At 32.4% G+C, this 20,393-nt stretch overlaps 1 protein-coding gene across 5 annotated transcripts in view; it reads left to right on the forward strand.

Annotated features, from left to right (window-relative positions):
- Rhp (GTP-Rho-binding protein rhophilin) overlaps positions 1 to 20,393 on the forward strand; it is a 78,952-nt gene that overhangs the window by 30,078 nt on the left and 28,481 nt on the right. The window contains exons 1-2 of one of the 5 annotated variants that reach the window (XM_090115998.1): positions 2,425 to 2,554; positions 5,612 to 5,745. The exons of 1 other annotated variant lie outside the window; for it this stretch is intronic. In XM_090115998.1, coding sequence (XP_089972124.1) covers positions 5,701 to 5,745 — 45 coding nt within the window. In that variant the 5' untranslated portion in view covers positions 2,425 to 2,554; positions 5,612 to 5,700. Of the gene's footprint in view, positions 1 to 2,424; positions 2,558 to 5,611; positions 5,746 to 20,393 lie in introns of those variants that run through there. 3 more of the 5 variants (XM_090115999.1, XM_090116001.1, XM_090116000.1) reach the window with 3 other exon arrangements.

The following is a 20,393-nucleotide window of genomic DNA, read 5'->3' on the forward strand; positions in this document are numbered from 1 at the left end:
TGTTTTTATTTTTTAAAAACTATTCAATATTAACAAGTCGCTGACCCGGCATCGCCATGGTTTTACCGGGATAAAACCAACAAAAAATAACCTGTATCAATCGATATCAACTTGAGGTATTGTAAGAATTTTAATAGTTCACATTTTTTAAGTTTAAGTATTATTGTTATTAGATAACTAAATAGTAACTACGTTATTACTAATATTATGTAGTAGGAAGCAATGAAAACTTATCCGCCTTACAAAAATATAACAGCAATTCATTTAAACTAAACTTTGCTAAGTAATTCTAGTAGGCGCATAAAATTTTCCATTTAAATATTCACAAGCATTATATCGATTGGAATTTATGTATTATTCGATCGAATTAAATTATACCTACACATCCGTTAAATAAATACAACGTTACGTTAAATATATAGGTACAGTAATTTAATATAACTTTATGTAAATAATAATTATTTTATTTTAAGTAATTTAACACTAGTTTAAAATATTATGTAACAATTCTATGTTATTATGCTCTTTAGTTGCATAATTTTAGAATAAACTTAATTTCACTCTGGTACAAACCTATATATCGTAATTATTATTTATACATTTAGTTTTTACTTAATTCTAATTTGTACACACTAAACGTACCTATTTGTTATCATATTGTATCTTCTGATATATTCACCAATCTTTCTTTCTTTCTTTCTGTAACAAATCTATGTTCCCTACAAAGTTCTACGCTCGACGCAGGAGCGGTCGTATCGGTCAGATGGGCGCGCGGCTTCCGTGTTCAGTGCTTTAAGGGGAAGTACCGCAACTTGGTTGGTGAAATATCCGCGCGGATAATATTTCGCAGTGATTTCGTTGTAATATGCAAGAAAGGAATATTCTATTATAGGAAGGATAATTAATTTAATAAATGTGTAACTGTGTTTTAAAAATGCAATAGTACATATTTATAAAATACTAGCTTCCGCCCGCGACTCCGTCCGCGCGGAAAAATTAAGATTTATTTATTTCTACGTATTTATCCGGGATAAAAAGTATCGTATTTTATGCCCAGGATAATAAGGTATAACTATACCAAGTTTCATCGAAATCGAACCGTTAGTTTTTACGTGATGCCTTCACATACAGACAGACAGACAGACAGACAGACAAAAATTTTTTTAATCACATACATATTTGGGTTTGGTATCGATCCAGTAACACCCCCTGCTATTTATTTTTTCAATATTTTCAATGTACAGAATTGACCCTTCTACAGATTTATTATATGTATAGATTAAGTATTGTTTATCTAAGTTAATTGTTTGTAAGTGTAAGTACTATGTAATTTCTATGTTTCTGTTGAATATTTCAATGTCTATAATACTGCCTCATGGATTTACTGATGATTAATAAGATAAAAAAGACGTGTGGCACTCGGGGACTGCCGCGGTAAAGCTATTGCATAGCATGCCTTCAAGCCACACCTCCGTGCCCGTCGGAGTGGGGAGCGTGAGGTTTTTTTCGTTAGGGAATTTCTAGATTCGGTCCCCGCGCTCAAGGCCCGCGATAGAAGCTATGCAATAGCTTAACATTATCTTATGAAATTCATCAAGAGCAACTATGGAGTTTCTTGTCGTTTATTCTCCGTAGATACTGATTTCAGAAACGGTGGTAAATGTTAACAAGATAAAAAGTAAAACAACTAAAACCCAACTACGACAAAAAACGACGCTGAAAAAGTATAAAACAAAAGTTAAATTGATGAACTAATAAAGAAGCTATGAACGAAAAGATGTGAATTATATGCAATCAGCCCATGAATACAGGTAAAGTCACAAGCAAATGCTAGTAATATATATATATTCAAAATGTGCAAGTAAAAAGCTTTCAAATGATACCAAACACGGCATATTTATCTTAACTTTATTTTTTACTCTGTATGTTTTGTCCGCTAGAAGGCGCCACATTAGATTTTGTGAAACCCCATATAGCCTATAACCAGCGGACAATTAAGACGCTTCTAATGATATGTCATTTGTCGAATTCTGATAAGTAGTTTAGAAGTTACGAGGGAACAGATGAACATACATACATACATACATAGCCTGTCAAAATCATAACCCTCCTTTTGCTTTGCCGTAGTCGGGTAAAAATATGTAATGACGTTTCAAAAGTGCTTCTATAAGAAGTCTAATTGAATAAATAAATGTTTGAGTTTGAGATTGAGTTTACATGAATACATAGGATACAGAATCATTATCAGTTGATAAACCAATTACGCGCATAAATACAAAATATAATGTCGGAGATCATACTTATGCTCTATAGCCTATCTTGGTTTCCGAAATTCCGTCCATCAAAACTTCCATAAAAAGCTCATACGTTAATTTCAAAGCGCTTCAAAGTTCAAACAGCTTCGCCTTAATCAAGTCACGGTAAACGCACCACAGTTGGAAGCCACATTCCCGCGCGGACGCGACGCTCAGCGCACGCGCATCGGATTTATATAAATAATATTATTATTATTTGTGAAGTGATTGTTTGTGTCTGTGATTTGTGATTTCTTGTGGTAATTGTGTTTTTTGATGCTTTTTGTAAAAAACAAAATTCATAAAAAAATCAATACAATAAATACACTTGAAGGAAAATAAAGTGGAAATGAAATTCGGTCAAAAAAAAATAACCCTAAACAAAATTTTGAAATAATAAGCTTTCTCAATAGGTTTTTTCAGTTTTAATATAATATAAAATAATTCCACATACGGTGTGAAAACGAATTTTTTGCACTAGGTAAATTCATTCATAAATAAATATATAACTTTAATTAATAGAATAAATAACATAAAAACTACAGGAAATAACCAAGAATTGATTTCTAGTAAAAGACTTCAACGCTCCACTGCCCTTTTGAATTTGAAATAACAATATTTAGTCGTATCTATTTAACATAATATCTATAAATAGAATGTAGAATTAATTTAGTATAACATATTAGGAAGTTATTTATAACCTTTACAGTTAACAATATTAAATATTCTAGTCAAATATCATCATTATAATATTTGACTAGAATTTCAAACATAATTGTAGCGGTTGTTTATTATAATCTTAATTAATGTAATTTTTTTTTTTCTTTTTGTATTAATGAAAAATTGTATTGTAAATTTGACCTCCCTATCGCATTGGGTAAACTGTAATGGTAGGAATGGTTTTGTATTTAAATAAATAAATAAATAAATAAATAAATCTATTTTATCCGAAAATTTCCGAAAACACGCAAATAAAATTTCGAAAACTAGTTCTCAAATAAAAATTACTTAAAATTACAAAAAGATACCCGCCTTTTTAATGCATATAAAATCTACCTACCCATTAATCAAAATTTCATTCATTCTGATGAATTACGCAACAACTTTAAAACGAAAGTATTATCCAATCTGGTAAAAGTAATTTATTGTTTGGATAAAAAGCAGTAAAATGTTAAGAAAAAGGTCATATTATTCATCACTTTTCATACTTTCTTACTGACCAATGACTCGAGCTTTTGGACAATACATATTGGTCGTTATTTAACTTTCGCAAGACTACGGTCGCGGTTTATGACATTCCTATATTCACTAACCGAAACACGCGGTTTCACTCATGGTAACCGGAAATTTAGATCAACACTTATCTATAGATCCAAACATAGGTATAAAATTGAATTTATAGATATTCCGAAAGAGTTGAAACATCTGACTCTCCAATCACACAGAGTTTCCTGTGTATTTAATATATTAAAATTAATATCTAAAAATTTAATAAAATAAATGTAATAATTAACTTCGACTTTTGATGAGAATAAGTATAGGTACCTATAGGCACATTCATTCTCATTTTTTTGAGCATTTTCTGTCCCGCTATAGAATAGAATTTATGGTCAATATTATTTATGATATGATACAATAACGTAATACTTAGAAACCCAGTTTGGACTTCACAATATCTCTTTGTATGCAAAATTCATTTTATTAATGTTAAATCTACCACAAAGATTCAAGAGAAATGATAGACTAACTAACAGTCCTGATTAAAAAGCAAGCAAACATACAAAACCACTCACTCGTTAATGGGTACTAGATGTTTAAACACCATTAATAATATTACATTATAATTAATATAAGTAACTTCAACAAGCTCAACAAATTACCTTAGATAATCTTGCCTTATAATAATGCGTAAGTTAGCACGTATGCTAAGATAGATATCCCGTCCGACTAGGGCCCTTCCGGCCTCCTGTTCGAGATCCCCGTCAAGGGGGGACGCCCGCCCGCATGTCGCTACCAGGGTGAACCTTCAAGATGTAGAAGCCCTTCTGGCTCACATAAAAAAAATACGATGGATGAAAAAAATTCTGAATCATTTTATAAATTCCGTAAAGAAGATTATGAAATGATAGCTACTGTTCGTCTAGATACTATTGGGCGACAGGGCATTGCAATTTTTTATATAATTCCTATTATCTATTTTGTAGCAATATTATCTTGATAACAGTTCAATCTGGCGTACTGTTAACCACGAGATTGCAACTCGAAGGCAATAGTCTTGAAACAGATTAAAGGCCATCATTCTGACTGATTTAAAATTCTGCTAGGAAATTCAAATCACCATTTTAATATAATAGACAAGGACAGATAAGCTAAACAGAGCATAATATCCATAGGCACTGAAACCGCCCTTAACTATAATCTACGTTTTTATAAGATATCCCATAAAACCGAGGTTTAAATTAAGTCGCGTTCCCACACAGGGGGTTACCATGATGTCGTATAGCAGTATTATTTCCAGAGCAGCACTATAATGGCGTTAGACAACCTATTTTACTGCACTGGAAATAATACTGCTTTAAGATGGTAAGCCCAGGTTCTAACTCGATGCATTAACAACCTACATTACAACATCAAATTGGTCGTTTTTTCGCTTCAGGCGTTCAGAGAAAACACTTTCTTTTCGAAGTGCCTCTTACGTTTTGTTTTTATTGGTAACACTTTCGAGATGGTGTTAACGGTTCTTTATTTAATGACGGTGTTTGATGTTTTCAAAGCCTTAGCAGACCACAAACATTTAAATTTTAAACCTTTGGTTAAAGATTGGTTAGTATCTAGCACAAACCTTTCCCCTTGCACCCTTTGGTTTATAATTATTTGTTTGGTTTTATCGGCTTCTAACAATCGAAACCGAATTGCAGTACATCCTTAAAGTGACCGTGCTTACCGTTGCTTAACCCGCGTACTTATTCTAAAAAGTGAAGAAACTTTCCTACGAGTTTGTAAATTTGATGATTTAAGTTAAATTTATTGACTTATTCAAATAAGAAATATAATTCAAAGTACAAGATATTTTTTAAATTTTTCTCGATAAAATATATCACCACGCTAATACATGATACATCGAAACAATATTGCCTTAAAACAAACAAAAAAAAAACATAAAACCCTAAAAGTGTACAATAAATAAATTAAATTCTTCAATTAAATTCCTATGAATACGAAATAAAAACAATTATATATGTGTCGTTTAAAAACCGTGAAAAATATAAGTAAAAAAAATGCAAAATCTTATTTTTAAATCTTTCTTATTTCTTTAGGTATTATATTGACTTATAAACACGAATAAATGACACACAAATCGACTCTATAGTTTTTATGGAAGTGCAATAAACGAGTGTAACTTGTGATGGTGACTAACGAAAACATCATGAAAATGTCCTCTTTGATTATGGTAAGTTTTAGTTATAAGTTATAACTTAAATTAAAAATATATTTAATTTTTGAAGTGAAACTTCTATAGGCGCGTTGACGGTAAAATTTCAAGGTCGCGTCATGGCAATACCGTCACGTCATGGAGTAAGGCAACGATTCTGGTATCTTTGAGTCTTGCCAAAAGAAGTTTCACTTCTGACACGTCTACTACAAGTATTTCGAGTAAGACTTATTTAAAACAAGTCAAATGTCGATCTATAGGTACGTCTGTGGGTAGGTACAAACATTGCAACATATTATTGGTAAATAAATATTTTCTACAGAAAAAGGTCACTGGCCTTCCTGGGGTGTGTGCTACTATTCCAAATTGTTTAATAATGTGACTAAAATGACAATTATTCTCTTAAAGGCATAAAAAATAACCTAAATCGGTTGAAAACTCACGGATTTATCGAAAGTAAAGCCGAAAAAAGAATTCTTTTTCCTTATTTACGTATTTTTTTTATCTTATAATTAAAAAAAATAAATAAACGTTCTACATTCAAATGTATTTTGCTGTAAATAACTGGAATCAACAATTTTTTATGGATTTTACGAGCACATCATTAAAATGTGTGCCACCGCTGTTTACGACTAATCTATACTAAATTTTCCATCAATGGGCCACTTTTATGTATTAGATAGTAGTAAATAGCATCTGTAATATTATATAATATCGGGTTCTAGTATGATGCAATATGTTGTTGTTTTTAAACTTTTTTCCATCGACTTCAAAAAAAGGTTGTCAATACAAATGTATTTTTGGGTTTGGTACCTCTGAACTTTCGACTGGGTGAGCAGATATTGATGATTGTTTTTTTATTTGAACTCTGGTGCCTCCTGTTTTATTAACAGGGCAGGGAAGGTACTTATTATTTTTATTACGATTTTTACAATTTCAAATGAAAAAACTAAAATAATTTAATAACATTTTCTCAACGTAAAATCACATAAGTAGGCACTTTTAATTGCGCGTGCGTTTATTCCTGAATCAGAGTAAACCAGTTGCAGTGACACCGCAGGCGCGAGGTTCCTTCCCTGTACGTAAATAAATAGATTACAGGCAATGAACTTTGCGGAAAACTGTGGAGTCGCTGTTATGTGAACAAAGTTCGTTATCGCACCTTGCGAAAGGGGGCTAAACGGAATTAAAATCAAAAGTTGTAACGACTGCACTTTTTGCCATAGTTGTAAGCCGTGCGGCGTGTGTGTGTTTGTCTGTCTGTCTCCCTAAGGCCCTGCGCAGACGGCACACTTTTTGTGCGATCGAGTCTGCGGCGCACAAAAAGTCTGCATGGCGCGCAAAAAGTCGGTAGCGGATTTTTCACAGACTCAACGCACACGACGCACATCTTCGTCGTTACGTCCACCCCTAGCAAATGCAGATTGCCGACTAAAGTGTGCGCCGTAGTCTGCGTTAGCGCGCGTTGAAGCAAACGTTCAATTCTTTTCACACACTTTTTGTGCGGAGCGGCGCGCCGCGGCGCGGTGCGTTCTGCCCGAATTACACGGATTTTTTGTGTGCCGGACTTTTTGCGCGTCGTGAGCGCTACTGCATATAATTTCATAGGTTCTATTTTCACAGACTAAAAAGTGCGTCACGGATAGTCTGTCGTCTGCGCAGGGCCTAAGTCTGTATCCCATAGAAAGCAAGTTATTTTAGTAACTACCTTCGTTCCATCCGGGTGCCCTTAACACCTCTCGAGTTATTTTAATTAATATTTTTCGCCTTGTGTATGAGTATAATACACGTAATATATAGCACATCATTTAATTAATGCACAGTTAATTTTATACGTTCTTTCACTTCTTTACCCGTATTATCTTTTTAGGTATGTATCTTCAATTGCATCAATTTAAGCATTCACTCAACAAATAATTTCGTAACTCAAAAAGTAACAAGCAACACGATCCAAAAAAAATCGCACTTAAAAACCCCGTTGACTCCACGCATCCTCTGTCCGGGTCGTCGTTCTCCATTGCATAATAACGACTCAATCGATTTATAGTCCAGCTCCGAGTCCGGACTTGTTATACCATTGGCGGAAATATATTAACTTTTTGTATCATTAGGTATAGGTACTATTGCGTAAGCGGAATTTAAAGTATTAATTAGCTATAATCCATACTAATATTATAAATGCGAAAGTAACTCTGTCTGTCTGTCTGTTACTCAATCACGCCTTAACTACTGAACCAATTTGCATGAAATTTGGTATAGAGATATTTTGATATCCGAGAAAGGACATAGGATAGGTTTTATCCCGGAAATCCTACGGGAACGGGTTTTTCTTTGAAAACGCGGGCGAAGCCGCGGGCGGAAAGCTAGTATGCTATAAGTGTTTATCATACATATCTTACGTATTCCAACCATCCATGATCTAAAACCTGGGACCTTCACTACATCATGAATCCCAAAATCTACGCAACATTGTTTGCATTAAACCTAAATAAATGATTAAAGGTTTCACGACTTCCTGAGTCTCTTAAATAAAATTAAAAAAAAAAACTTAATTATTAAACTGAACATCGAGAAGCTATATAACTGAAAAACTTACAATAAAATATTTTCAGGCGGATTCGGCAAGAGTAGCTTATTCCTGCTATAATATTTTAAAGTTTGCTAGCATTCGTGTATGTATGTTTGTATAAAACAAAGGCAAAGGCAAAAAAGGATGATCTGTTTGTGATGTAGAGATAGATAGAAATATATAGTCTTGATTAAAACGTAAGTTACTTTTTATTCCGGTACCAGGCGAGTGCCGCCGTGGGTTCTAGCTAGTCTATACATCTATACATATACTAGCGGTCCGCCCCGGCTTCGCCCGTGGTACATATGAAAAATAGATGTTGGCCGATTCTCAGACTTACCCGATATGCACAGAAAATTTCATGAGAATCGGTCCACCCGTTTCGGAGGAGTATGCAGACTAACATTGTGACACGAGAATTTTATATATAAGATATAAAACTCAAAGGTGACTGATATCTTCTTGCATTTCCTCTCCTGCCAGGTTGCCTGGTAGAGATTGCTGTTTAGCAATAAGGCCGCCTTTTGGGCAAATTATGCTTTTGTATTTCTACTTCTTTTTGCATACTATTGTTTTCTCATATTTTGTTCAATAAAGAATTATAAATAAATAAAAATAAATAAATAGTGATCTATCAACGCACAGCCCAAACCACTGGACGTATCGGGCTGAAATTTGGCATGCAGGTAGATGTTAGGACGTAGGCATCCGCTAAGAAAGGATTTCCCAAAATTCTTGCGGGAACGGGGAAAAACGGGGATGCACGTACAAAGTCGTGGGCGGAAGCTAGTTAATAATAATTAAAAACCAAATGAATCAAACACGTTATATTTAATAGCCAAATCATCGGAAGCGTTCCGTTAACAGAATCGGTGTCAATGGAACCGGCCGTGGGATCCACTTTGTCTGTTTGTTTTAACATTTTGCACGCCTCATAAGCGAAGCGTTGAGGTGGGTACTACTGTCGCTTCGCGCAAAACATCTGATTTTTCAAACTTAAAATGTCTTTATGTATCATACATTGCACTTGTAAGATAATACATACACACACATATTAAGAAAAAACACTATTTTTAACGTTCATGATATTTTTGATGTCATTTTTGTTATTTAAACTAGTTAAAAAACAGTTTAAAAAAGTTCTGTCTTGGACGTCCGTGTGTCTGTATGTGCGGATCCTTTTTCTTGTTAACACGATAGCGACCGAAATACTTTACTAATCGAGTCTTTTTTTTTCTCTTACGCTTGAGTATGCTCAGGAATAGAACCCTTTCATTTTTCAGGGTCTGATTCGATGTGGTTTAATTGTTATTAAATAAACAAAAAAAAACTCGGATGTTTTTTTTTTTTTTTTTGAAGTGAATTTTTATATTTTTATTGAAATTGATTCCAGAAGATTACTGGGAACTTTAAAAATTCATTTTGTTACTTTTATTAGTAGGTACGATCCTTATAAGTATTTTAGTGTATTCAACCAACTTAAAAAAGTGTGACTATTTTACAACAATTTGAATATGAATTGTATTATTGTATACAATATCGAAGCTTTTTAAGAAATGTATAAAATACTTTTTTAAGAATTATTATCATACATAATATTATGTTACCGGCAATATATTAAAACCGGCATTGTATGCAATTCTTAGTAAATGTATGTTATTCCGAGAAACAGTCGGAATGAAATAAATTAAATTCGTCACATTACCTACTTATATCTTTAAATCTGAACTTTTCCTAAGTAGCAAACACATTTGCAAATGTGGGTGGTTTTTGGGGTAGCTATTAACCAATATGAGGTCAAAACTAAAATCCAAGATGGCGCCGACGAAAATTTGAAATCTTTTCGTCATGGGTGTCATTTTCATGGTTTTTGGGGTAGCTATTAACGAATATGAGGTCAAAACTATAATCCAAGATGGCGCTGATGAAAATTTGACTTTTTTTCGTGATGGGTGTCATTTTCATGGTTTTTGGGGTAGCTATTAACGAATATGAGGTCAAAACTAAAATCCAAGATGGCGCCGACAAAAAATTTACATCTTTTCGTCATGGGTGTCATTTTCATGGTTTTTGGGGTAGCTATTAAACAATATGAGGTCAAAATTAAAATTCAAGATGGCGCCGACGAAAATTTTACACATTTTCGTCATGGGTGTCATTTTCATGGTTATTGGGGTAGCTATTAACCAATATGAGGTCAAAACTAAAATCCAAGATGGCGCTGACGAAAATTTTACATATTTTCGTCATGGGTGTCATTTTCATGGTTATTTTGTTCTCTTTCGCTTGAGTATGCTCAGGAATAGAACCCTTTCATTTTTCAGGGTCTGATTCGATGTGGTTTAATTGTTATTAAATAAACAAAAATAATAATTAATAAATAATTATTAAAAAAAAATTATGAGGCGTGCACTTTTGGATTTTCCAAACTATTTGTGTTATCTGTGCTCTTTAATAAAAAAGTAAGAAATTCTATGACTGCAGCTTATGTGCTCTTGTATAAAGACATAAGAAGTTCTATGAATGCTTATTGAAGTCTAAGTTATATAAGTTTTCATGAAGTACCTATGGAGAAATGAAGACTTATATATACCCATAGTTAACTTAAGTAACTTAAGTAAGAGCTACGTAAACTAAGTAAAATACGAAGGTGTGAAATTTCGTGCTTAAGGTTACGAAATTTCACGCATGTTGGTAACGCTTACCCTTTAGGTCACCAACTCACCAGTCGCCACGCAAATATTTATATTAGATTTTTAGCTCTTAATTTTTTATCTCTGTTATTTTCTATAGTTTTTAAGAGTGCTTTTGTTATTGTTTTTTTTTTATGTGGTGATGGTACTTTGGTGATTCTAATACATGTATTTTATTCTTATTCTTATTATTATTTATAAATTATATATTAACGCGAACCCACAATAACATTTTCTCCTATCAAAAAGTGTTCAAAGCGACTGAAGAGCTTTTCACTTCAAAAACTATAGATATTCACTCAAGCGTTACATAGGTGCATTTAAAACCACCATAAATTTTCCAAAGCACGGCTTATTATTTAAACATTCAAATTTAAACCAAATGAATATATTAACCTCACCAAATACTTTAACCTCATAATAATAAATTATCTACAGAATGTTCATAACTTCAAAATCTGTTGCGTGGTTTTTGGAGTGGATTGGCATCCGTATATGGCATCTTGTTAAAACGGGATTGTAAAAGTAGCTTACATATATAGCTGTGCCCCGCGGTTTTACCCGCATTACTCCTATTGGTCTTAGCGTGATGATACAGCCTTCCTCGACAAATGGGCTATCTAACACTGCAATAGATTTTCAAATCGGACCCGTGGTTCCTGAGATTAGCGCGTTCAAGCAACCAAAGTCTTCTTTATCATTTTACTACAGATAATAATATGTATCTAGTATTTGCGGTTTTATGGATTATTAAAATTATTTTCCTAGTTGAGTTCCTATATTTACAAAAATTCTGTTATTTTGTAGTATATTTAGTACAAAAGTACAATAAATTTATTTCTATTCAGACAACTTTCTTATAATATGTAATAACATGTATGTAATATTGCTATTAGTTTTCAACGAACATAAAATAAATTGGATTTTATATCCCGTTGCAATTTGCTAATTTAATTTAATATCTACTTGGGCTTAATACAAGAAAACAAGTGTGTAATAAATTATCTTTTCATATATACTTTCAAAAACTTAAAACAAGGCCTTTAGGTACACTCGATTTGTAATTATTACTACATCGTTTTTATTACAGCCATTTTAGGGCTACCAAAAGCATGAAAAGTTCATCCATAGATAACGTCAAAAATTTTGTCATTTATAAAAATCTGTGTCAGTGGTTGGTCTAGTTACCTTCTTAACTACTGAACTTATTTTGATGGTATTTAATGTTCCCAAAGTTTACATAAACTTGTGATATGTATTCTATTACATACATACCTGTCTATCTATGTATACATAAAAATACTATATTCAGTGTTTAATCGAAAATTGTGCATGCAAAAGGAATACCAATTTGCAATTGCTTAAAATAAGTAACTGTGCATTCATAACAATACGAATTTCTTAACCATTATCATTATTATTTATTATATACGATGATATTTGTAAACCAACCGTATAATCATATCAATGTATGACATACATTGCTTGCTAGGTATGCTTTATTTTACATACTCGCCTACAAACCACACAGTTATACATTACTCGAACTCAAATATTAAACTACAAATTAACTATACGTAGATACTATACGGCATACATTGCGTCTTAGCTAGGTTATGTTTTACATACTCACGTACATAACACGCAATGTATCATACATTACTTGAACCTAGCAGCCTTCACGGATCAACATACTCTTTCGTAAATCTGCCCGGATATGGCGAAGGTAATTGGAATGAACTATCTTATATTTAATAACCGCTAACGGTTATATTTTGTGAATATGTGTACATACTACATACTCATAGGTATGTATATTTCTTCTGATGAGATCGCGGACGAATTCTACCAGCACTCGTGGCTCATTGAAATGGCTGGACAGAACACAGTGGGGTTTTGGTCGGTAGGAATGCGACATAACCCACGGCTAGCGTTAGCTACTATATTAAGTACTAGTGGTCCGCCCCGGCTTCGCCCGTGGTACATATTTCGCAATAAAAGATAGCCTATGTCCTTTCTCGGGTATCAAAATATCTCCATACCAAATTTCATGCAAATTGGTTCAGTAGTTTAGGCGTGATTGAGTAACGGACAGACAGACAGAGTTACTTTCGCATTTATAATATTAGTATGGATTCTGTGCCACGGCTTCATTTTTCCGTAAATTTTCATACATTATTTGTCATTTTAACTGACAAATACCTTAGCGAATCAGAATATATTATCAAGCTGTCAACCCCGTACAAATATTTAAATCTAATCTTCTCATGAAGTCGTCCACAGTGATCATTGTTTCGGAATTAATTACCAATAATATAATGAATTACTTGCTTTAAACTCTACTTATAGTAAATACCCACTATATAGAGGAAGACTTCACATCCTTACTGGAAGTATTTTTCTATTCGTAACACTTGCATAAGAAAAATCAAAGAGAAATAATGCGTAACTCTATAAAAAGCTGGATTACTTTACCATCAACGTTAAGCCTTGTCACATAATACTACACTATTATAGAAACATTGTTCAATAGTCAGTGCTTATGACTGTCTATATGGTGTGCATTTCCCGTAATCATATAATGATCTATTTCATAACAAGTTATCTAATCACATTCTTGCTATTGTTCATGAAATAAACTAGTTTTTCCTGGTTTTTGGACCGAAAATAGTCGAAATAGGCCTATATTTTAAAATTGTGACTACATACTTCCCGTGTTCAGATAAACTGTCAAGCGCAGGAAATATATTAGTTAAGATTCCTTTCATTTTCCATTGTTTTAAGCCATTTATTAACGTTTTAATGACTTCTTTCAAAGATTAACCAAAATATAAAAGCACTACCGGTGTCTTCTAGATGTAGCGTAGAATCAATTATATTTAAAGTAAATATCATAGAAGTGTTTAAGTTTTAAAAATTCATAATATTCAATCTCATGCAGGTATTACATATTATCAAATTTAAAATAGAATATAGGGATTAGCAGAACCTATGATTAAGTTTAATTGAATAATAAATGTAGTCTTTAAGGGGACTAGAAGAGCTAAACGCGAGATTAATAATGCTTTAAAGTATATGATTAACTGCAGTAAAAAATCTTATAAAAATAGCTTAATAAAATAATGACAGAGATCGCTAGAAAATTATAATCATTTCTAGGTCACCTGACTTGGTTCTAAATAAAAACTCATATAAATTACAGTAATAAGTATAATTTCAGAGTCTAATGCGAATTTAAATTGGATAATAATACAGCATCCATATTAATATTATAAATAATATCTAGGTTCTTCTTCAGTCTGCTGTATAATAAGTGTTCTTTAATTTATATATTTTTATGCATATTTTATGTAAGTATCAATTTATTGTATAAGTACCTACTATGAAGGCCGTTATTCTTCAAAGCAATCATGATACAAGAAAAAATACTGCTGAACGTTTATAGACAAGAGTTTAGAGTTATCTCATGTTCTACTTACATTTGTACAATTATCTCAATTTTATTCATTAGATAAATTTAATTCGACATTATGAAAACTTAAACGCAGAGAAAGGCAAGTTGACGGAGTACTAAAATTAAATGTTACACCGTTAACTTCAAGACATAACATACATTTTCTCAATATTTCCTAATTCGTAACTGCTATTTCAAAATATCTCGAAACTAAAACTACTAATAAATATACTGTATATAATAATTATACTGTCGAGAAATAGTTATAATTTTGAATTGCAATACTTTCTTATACTGTGGCAACATTTCCTACACTTTACTTCCCAGTCAAGTTACACCACAAACATTACGTTATGATTAAATGTCTGTCTTTCAAAACTGTATAAGCTTCGAGTTACATTATTATGTAAGTAATTGCTGAAACTTTGGTTCGTTTAGTTATAGGTATTCATTTCAGATTATTTCTGCACATGTGTTTTGTTTTAGATCATAAATCATATCAAATCTTTTCGAATTATTTGTAGATGCTATTAAGTCTTTTATCAAGGTCTAGAACTAAGCTATGCTAATTTCACATTGTATAAAACTATCTAGAATCTCCAATTCTTCCAAAGATATTACGTAAAACAAAACAAAGATACCAATAACCAAATTTTGGAAGACATAAAAATATGAAAATCAAACAATAACCACATTTATTTGCCTCCATAAAACTCAATGTTCATGTCCAATTACTAATCGGATATCGATATTACGAAACATCGATTTCTATTCGATGATCGATTCGTGTTCAGCAGCCATCAGAGTACAAACGGATATAAGTATTGCATAAAAGTTTTGGATTTATTATTTACGCTGTTTATTTGAAGACCACCCAAAAGTGTCCAGACTATATTCTTTCAAAAAAGTGCTTTTCCACCAATAAAGTGCGAGGATGTGTAGCGAGATATGTGTTTGTAAATAACCAATAGTGTCGCTTCAAACGCTCGCTTCAAACTTCAAATTAAATGAAGAGATATGATTGGTTCTTTACAAACACATTCCTCGCACATTATTAGTGGGAAAGCACCCTAAGCTTTAAGTATAGTTTTAGTTATATACAGGAGGAGTTAATATACTTAAAAATGAGATAGAATGGGCAGATTGAAATTGAAACCATCGACATATTACCAAACATCAACGAAGTCAATGTAATTAATTAAAAACCGCCAATTAACACATAAATATAAGATCAAAATATAACTATTATGTAAAAGTTACTCCGAATTTTATCGTAATTACTACGACGATGTTGACTCAGTTACGCAAAATGGCTGAAATAATCTGATCTGATAACGATACATATTATTTACTAGCTGCGCTCCGCGGTTTTACCCGCGTCCCTCGCTCCTGTTGGTCTTAGCGTGATGATATATAGCCTATAACCTTCCTCGATGAATGGGCTATCTAACACCTAAAAAAAATTTCAAATCGGACCAGTAGTTCCTGAGATTAGCGCGTTAAAACAAGCAAACTCTTCAGCTTTATAATATTAAGTATAGATTATATCTAGTGTTATTTATTGTATCCTTAATAATATCTACAGAATATCTGAATTCAGAAACATATAGGCCAGGTTACAACAATCTAGGACTATAGCTTTTGTTTTTGGGCGGGTAAAAGCACGGATAGTAAATACTTTGACACAATTCCACAGATAATAAAAACGCGGTGGTCAAGGGAGGTTTTACTTTTTAAATCATGCAACTGGTTGCATTAAATAAATATTAAAACGTTCCGATTTCGCTAACTGACCTTTATATGTTGTAACTGCTGGCATGTTATTTGTAATCGTAACATAATAATTACAAAACTGTTTATTTTATGCACACGCACACATTTGCATATGTTTATAGGAAAGTAAGGTAACACAACCATAAGTAGTAGTACTTATGGTTGTGTTATGATGTGACTATACTACACAGTACGTTCATACACACTGCCATGACACAATTTTGAATGTAGTAGTTTTCGTTACAAATCCTACTAATAATATAAATGCTAAAGTTTATTATGGATGGATGTTTGTTACTCTTTCACGCAAATACTACTGAACCTTAAAATGTAGATAGCTGAAGACCCAGAATAAGACAGGAACAGGAACTATGCGGGTTTTTCTTTGAAAAAGCGGGCTAAGCCGCGGGCGAAAATCGCTTATTCTTATACGTTTATCAAATTTTATTCAAATCGTTTTTACATTTTTTTCTTATTAGGATTTGTATGTGAAATATGTTCATCTAATTTGTTGATTTCCCGCTAAAACAAATTAATTTTTAAATACATTTTTACGCAACAAACGTAAACGTGTTGAAAGTTAAAATTGTTATAATATTATAATTAATCTAAGTTTGTTACGATAGTTAAGAGGTGAAATAACTATGTACACTATAATATGAGCACATAACATATGGATGAAATAACATATTTATATTTAACTAGATTTCCGCCCGCGGCTTCGCCCGCGTTTGCAAAGGAAAACCCGCATAGTTCCCGTTCCCGTGGGATTTCCGGGATAAAAACTATCCTATGTGTTAATCCAAGTTACCCTCTATATGTGTGCTAAATTTCATTGTAATCGGTTCATTAGTTTTTACGTGAAAGAGTAACAAACATCCATACATCCATACATCCCTACATCCATACATCCTTACAAACTTTCGCCTTTATAATATTTATATTTAATAATATACCTTGTAGAACTAGAATGTAGATGAAGACATATTTTTAACAAAAATATTGTATCAATACAAAGTTTTGCTTTACAGTAACAGGCTATATTTTATACTATATTATGGATTTATTTAATTGAAGTGAAAAACATCTTTAGAGTTTGAGTTAAGAGTAAAATTCCTATGTCCCGTCATGGAATCAGGTGACGATTTTGGTATCTGTGAATCATGCTAAAGAAGTTTCACTTCTGACACGTATGCACACGCTCACAAAATGGTGAGTTTTGACACATTATATTTAAATCTTAACATCACCATCTTTAAATCAAGATAACTTTCAAAGTGATTCTTCATTAAGAAAGCAAATTTAAATACTTGCATACAATTAAAATGCGGCCCGTAATTAGATTCGCGGGGAAAGTCGAGAAATGTACATTTAAGGCAGTCGTACTTTAGAAAGTACTGGAGTACTGCAAGGTATTAGTTTGAGAGCTGATGACAACTTTATGAGTGTAAATAATTATAGGTACCTAATAAAAAAATAATCACATCATTTCGTTATAGATATTTTTACAGATTTCACTGAATGATAGAAATATTGGCCTTTTTTGCTCGACTTGGCGAAGGCACTACCGTGCCCCCAGTCAAATTCCGATATAAATTTATTGAAGAAAAGATATATTCAGGACATTTTTTTTGAAAAACTTCACGAATTGATCCCATACTTAGTCTTGGCTTGTGTTATGGAAACCAAATGAGTGATAAACATACATATATAATTTTTAAATAAAAATGCGTGCGTGTACTAGTGTACACACGTAAGAAGTGAAACTTCTTTATGACCTTATTTTTCAAAAAATAATTTACTATATGCAACTTAACAGAAATTCGTCGAATCACGCGTGGTAGGGATAAAAACAAGATGGCGCGTAACGGAAAAATGTCACGTGTAACGAAAAAATGTAACACTAAATTTTTTCCAACCCCGATAAAGAAGTTTCACTTCAATAAATATTTATGCAGATAATTAACACCCAGACACAGCAAACATCGATGTTCATCACACAACCTAAGCTTTATCCACCAGCTCTGCGACTATATCAGGAATATTTCTAACAAGTTCTGATTCGTGTCGAATCGCGTTTTACTAACAAGGGAAGACGTAATTACCGCAGTGAAAGGTCTAGTCTATAGATATCTAATTAAAAACATCTTGTCATGGTGTTTATGTTCGTAACTACCACTCTCTATGGCCTTAAAATAGGTATAAGTATACAAAGTATTTTCTATAATATATTTATTAACTGTTATATCTATTTACTTATGAACTTAAATGGACTATATCTTAACCCAATATTCCTTGATACCTAACGAAAATATAATAAGAAAGAATTTACTCATTTCTCTAACAATTATGTGAACATTTAGTTGAGACTTAGGTATAAGTAATATAGTAAAAAACAGTGAGTAAACGAAATATTTTTATGCAGTGCAGTGATATGAACATAATAACTTAATAAGATTTATTTCTCCACACAATATCTATTATATAACATGTAGTGCAAAGACTGTAACTGCATCTATATTTGCAACAACTCTATATTTTAGAAAAACTGACACACTTTAATTTAAAAAAAAATTCATGAAACTGAAAGTATTCCGTTTGTTATATATAGGTATTATCAAAATAAAACAATGCGGGCTATTCACATACCTACTCACAGAGGCAATTCAGAGAACAGCTGAAATTGCTCCGACCGCCGTGCAACCGAGATTGTCCCTGCGGCAGGTGTGTGAGTAGTGAGTACTGAGTAGCCCGCTTTATTACAAAACGTGCAATCAATCTTGATTGATTGAATTGATGCTATGCTGCTTAAATATTTTCTTGTATATTACATAAGCTTTCCCAAACCTTGATCACACAGAACCCTCCCATAGCCCTTTAAAAGAAAACGTCCTATCAAATTCATAAGAAAAATAGTTAAGAAATAGTCAAGTGTATCGGAAACAACAGACAAATAATCTAACTTCTACGCAACTTGCCGCAAACAATAGATTTTGTAACACGCACATCGATTTAGTATTATATGTTACGAGATGTAAAACTTTCAAATGTAAGACAACCTTGATTTGGTAAAACAATGAAATATAATTCAGTTGAAACATTAAGAAAAATCGGTGTACGGTTGACGCAGAAATCTATGAAATGAATGAGCACACAACAGATCCACTAAAATGAAACCTCCTTTTGCACGCCTCATAAGCGAAGCGTTGAGGTGGGTACTACTGTCACTTCGCGCAAAACATCTGATTTTTCAAACTTAAAATGTCTTTATGTATCATACATTGCACTTGTAAGATAATACATACACACACATATTAAGAAAAAACACTATTTTTAACGTTCATGATATTTTTGATGTCATTTTTGTTATTTAAACTAGTTAAAAAACAGTTTAAAAAAGTTCTGTCTTGGACGTCCGTGTGTCTGTATGTGCGGATCCTTTTTCTTGTTAACACGATAGCGACCGAAATACTTTACTAATCGAGTCTTTTTTTTTCTCTTACGCTTGAGTATGCTCAGGAATAGAACCCTTTCATTTTTCAGGGTCTGATTCGATGTGGTTTAATTGTTATTAAATAAACAAAAATAATAATTAATAAATATTTATTAAAAAAAAATTATGAGGCGTGCACTTTTGGATTTTTCAAATTTTTTAAATTAGTTTAAAACTAAGAGTAAATTAATCTTGTAAGAGTACCTACGTAAGAAAGCCTTATAACAATAAAGATTAACAAAAAATTAAGTTACTTGGTGGTTTGACCTGACTTAGAATAAAACGGAGATTTAAAAAAATATTTTAGTGTGATAGCGCATTTATCCAGGAAGGCTTTAGGCGATACATCATCACTCTAAGACAAATAGAAGCGGAGTAATGCGGGTAAAACCGCGGATCACACCATGTATGCGATAACAGTCGAAGCGGGTTTTGAATCAGACACTAATGAGAGGTCAACTAGCTCAAATTTAGTATTTTATGTACATTTCCTGATAAAAATAATGAGTCATCTGGTTACATAAACTTGATTTGACGTTGAAAAGAAAGTTTAAACATAATACAAAGCTATCCTATTAATATTATAAAGGCGAAAGTTTGTAAGGATGTATGGATGTATGGATGTTTGTTACTCTTTCACGTAAAAACTACTGAACCGATTACAATGAAATTTAGCACACATAT

This window comes from Colias eurytheme, chromosome 25 (genome assembly GCF_061535395.1).
Source record: "Colias eurytheme isolate Ceu_HAF_F1 chromosome 25, ilColEury1 Martin Lab GWU primary, whole genome shotgun sequence".
In the NCBI taxonomy this organism is placed as follows: Eukaryota; Metazoa; Arthropoda; class Insecta; order Lepidoptera; family Pieridae; genus Colias; species Colias eurytheme.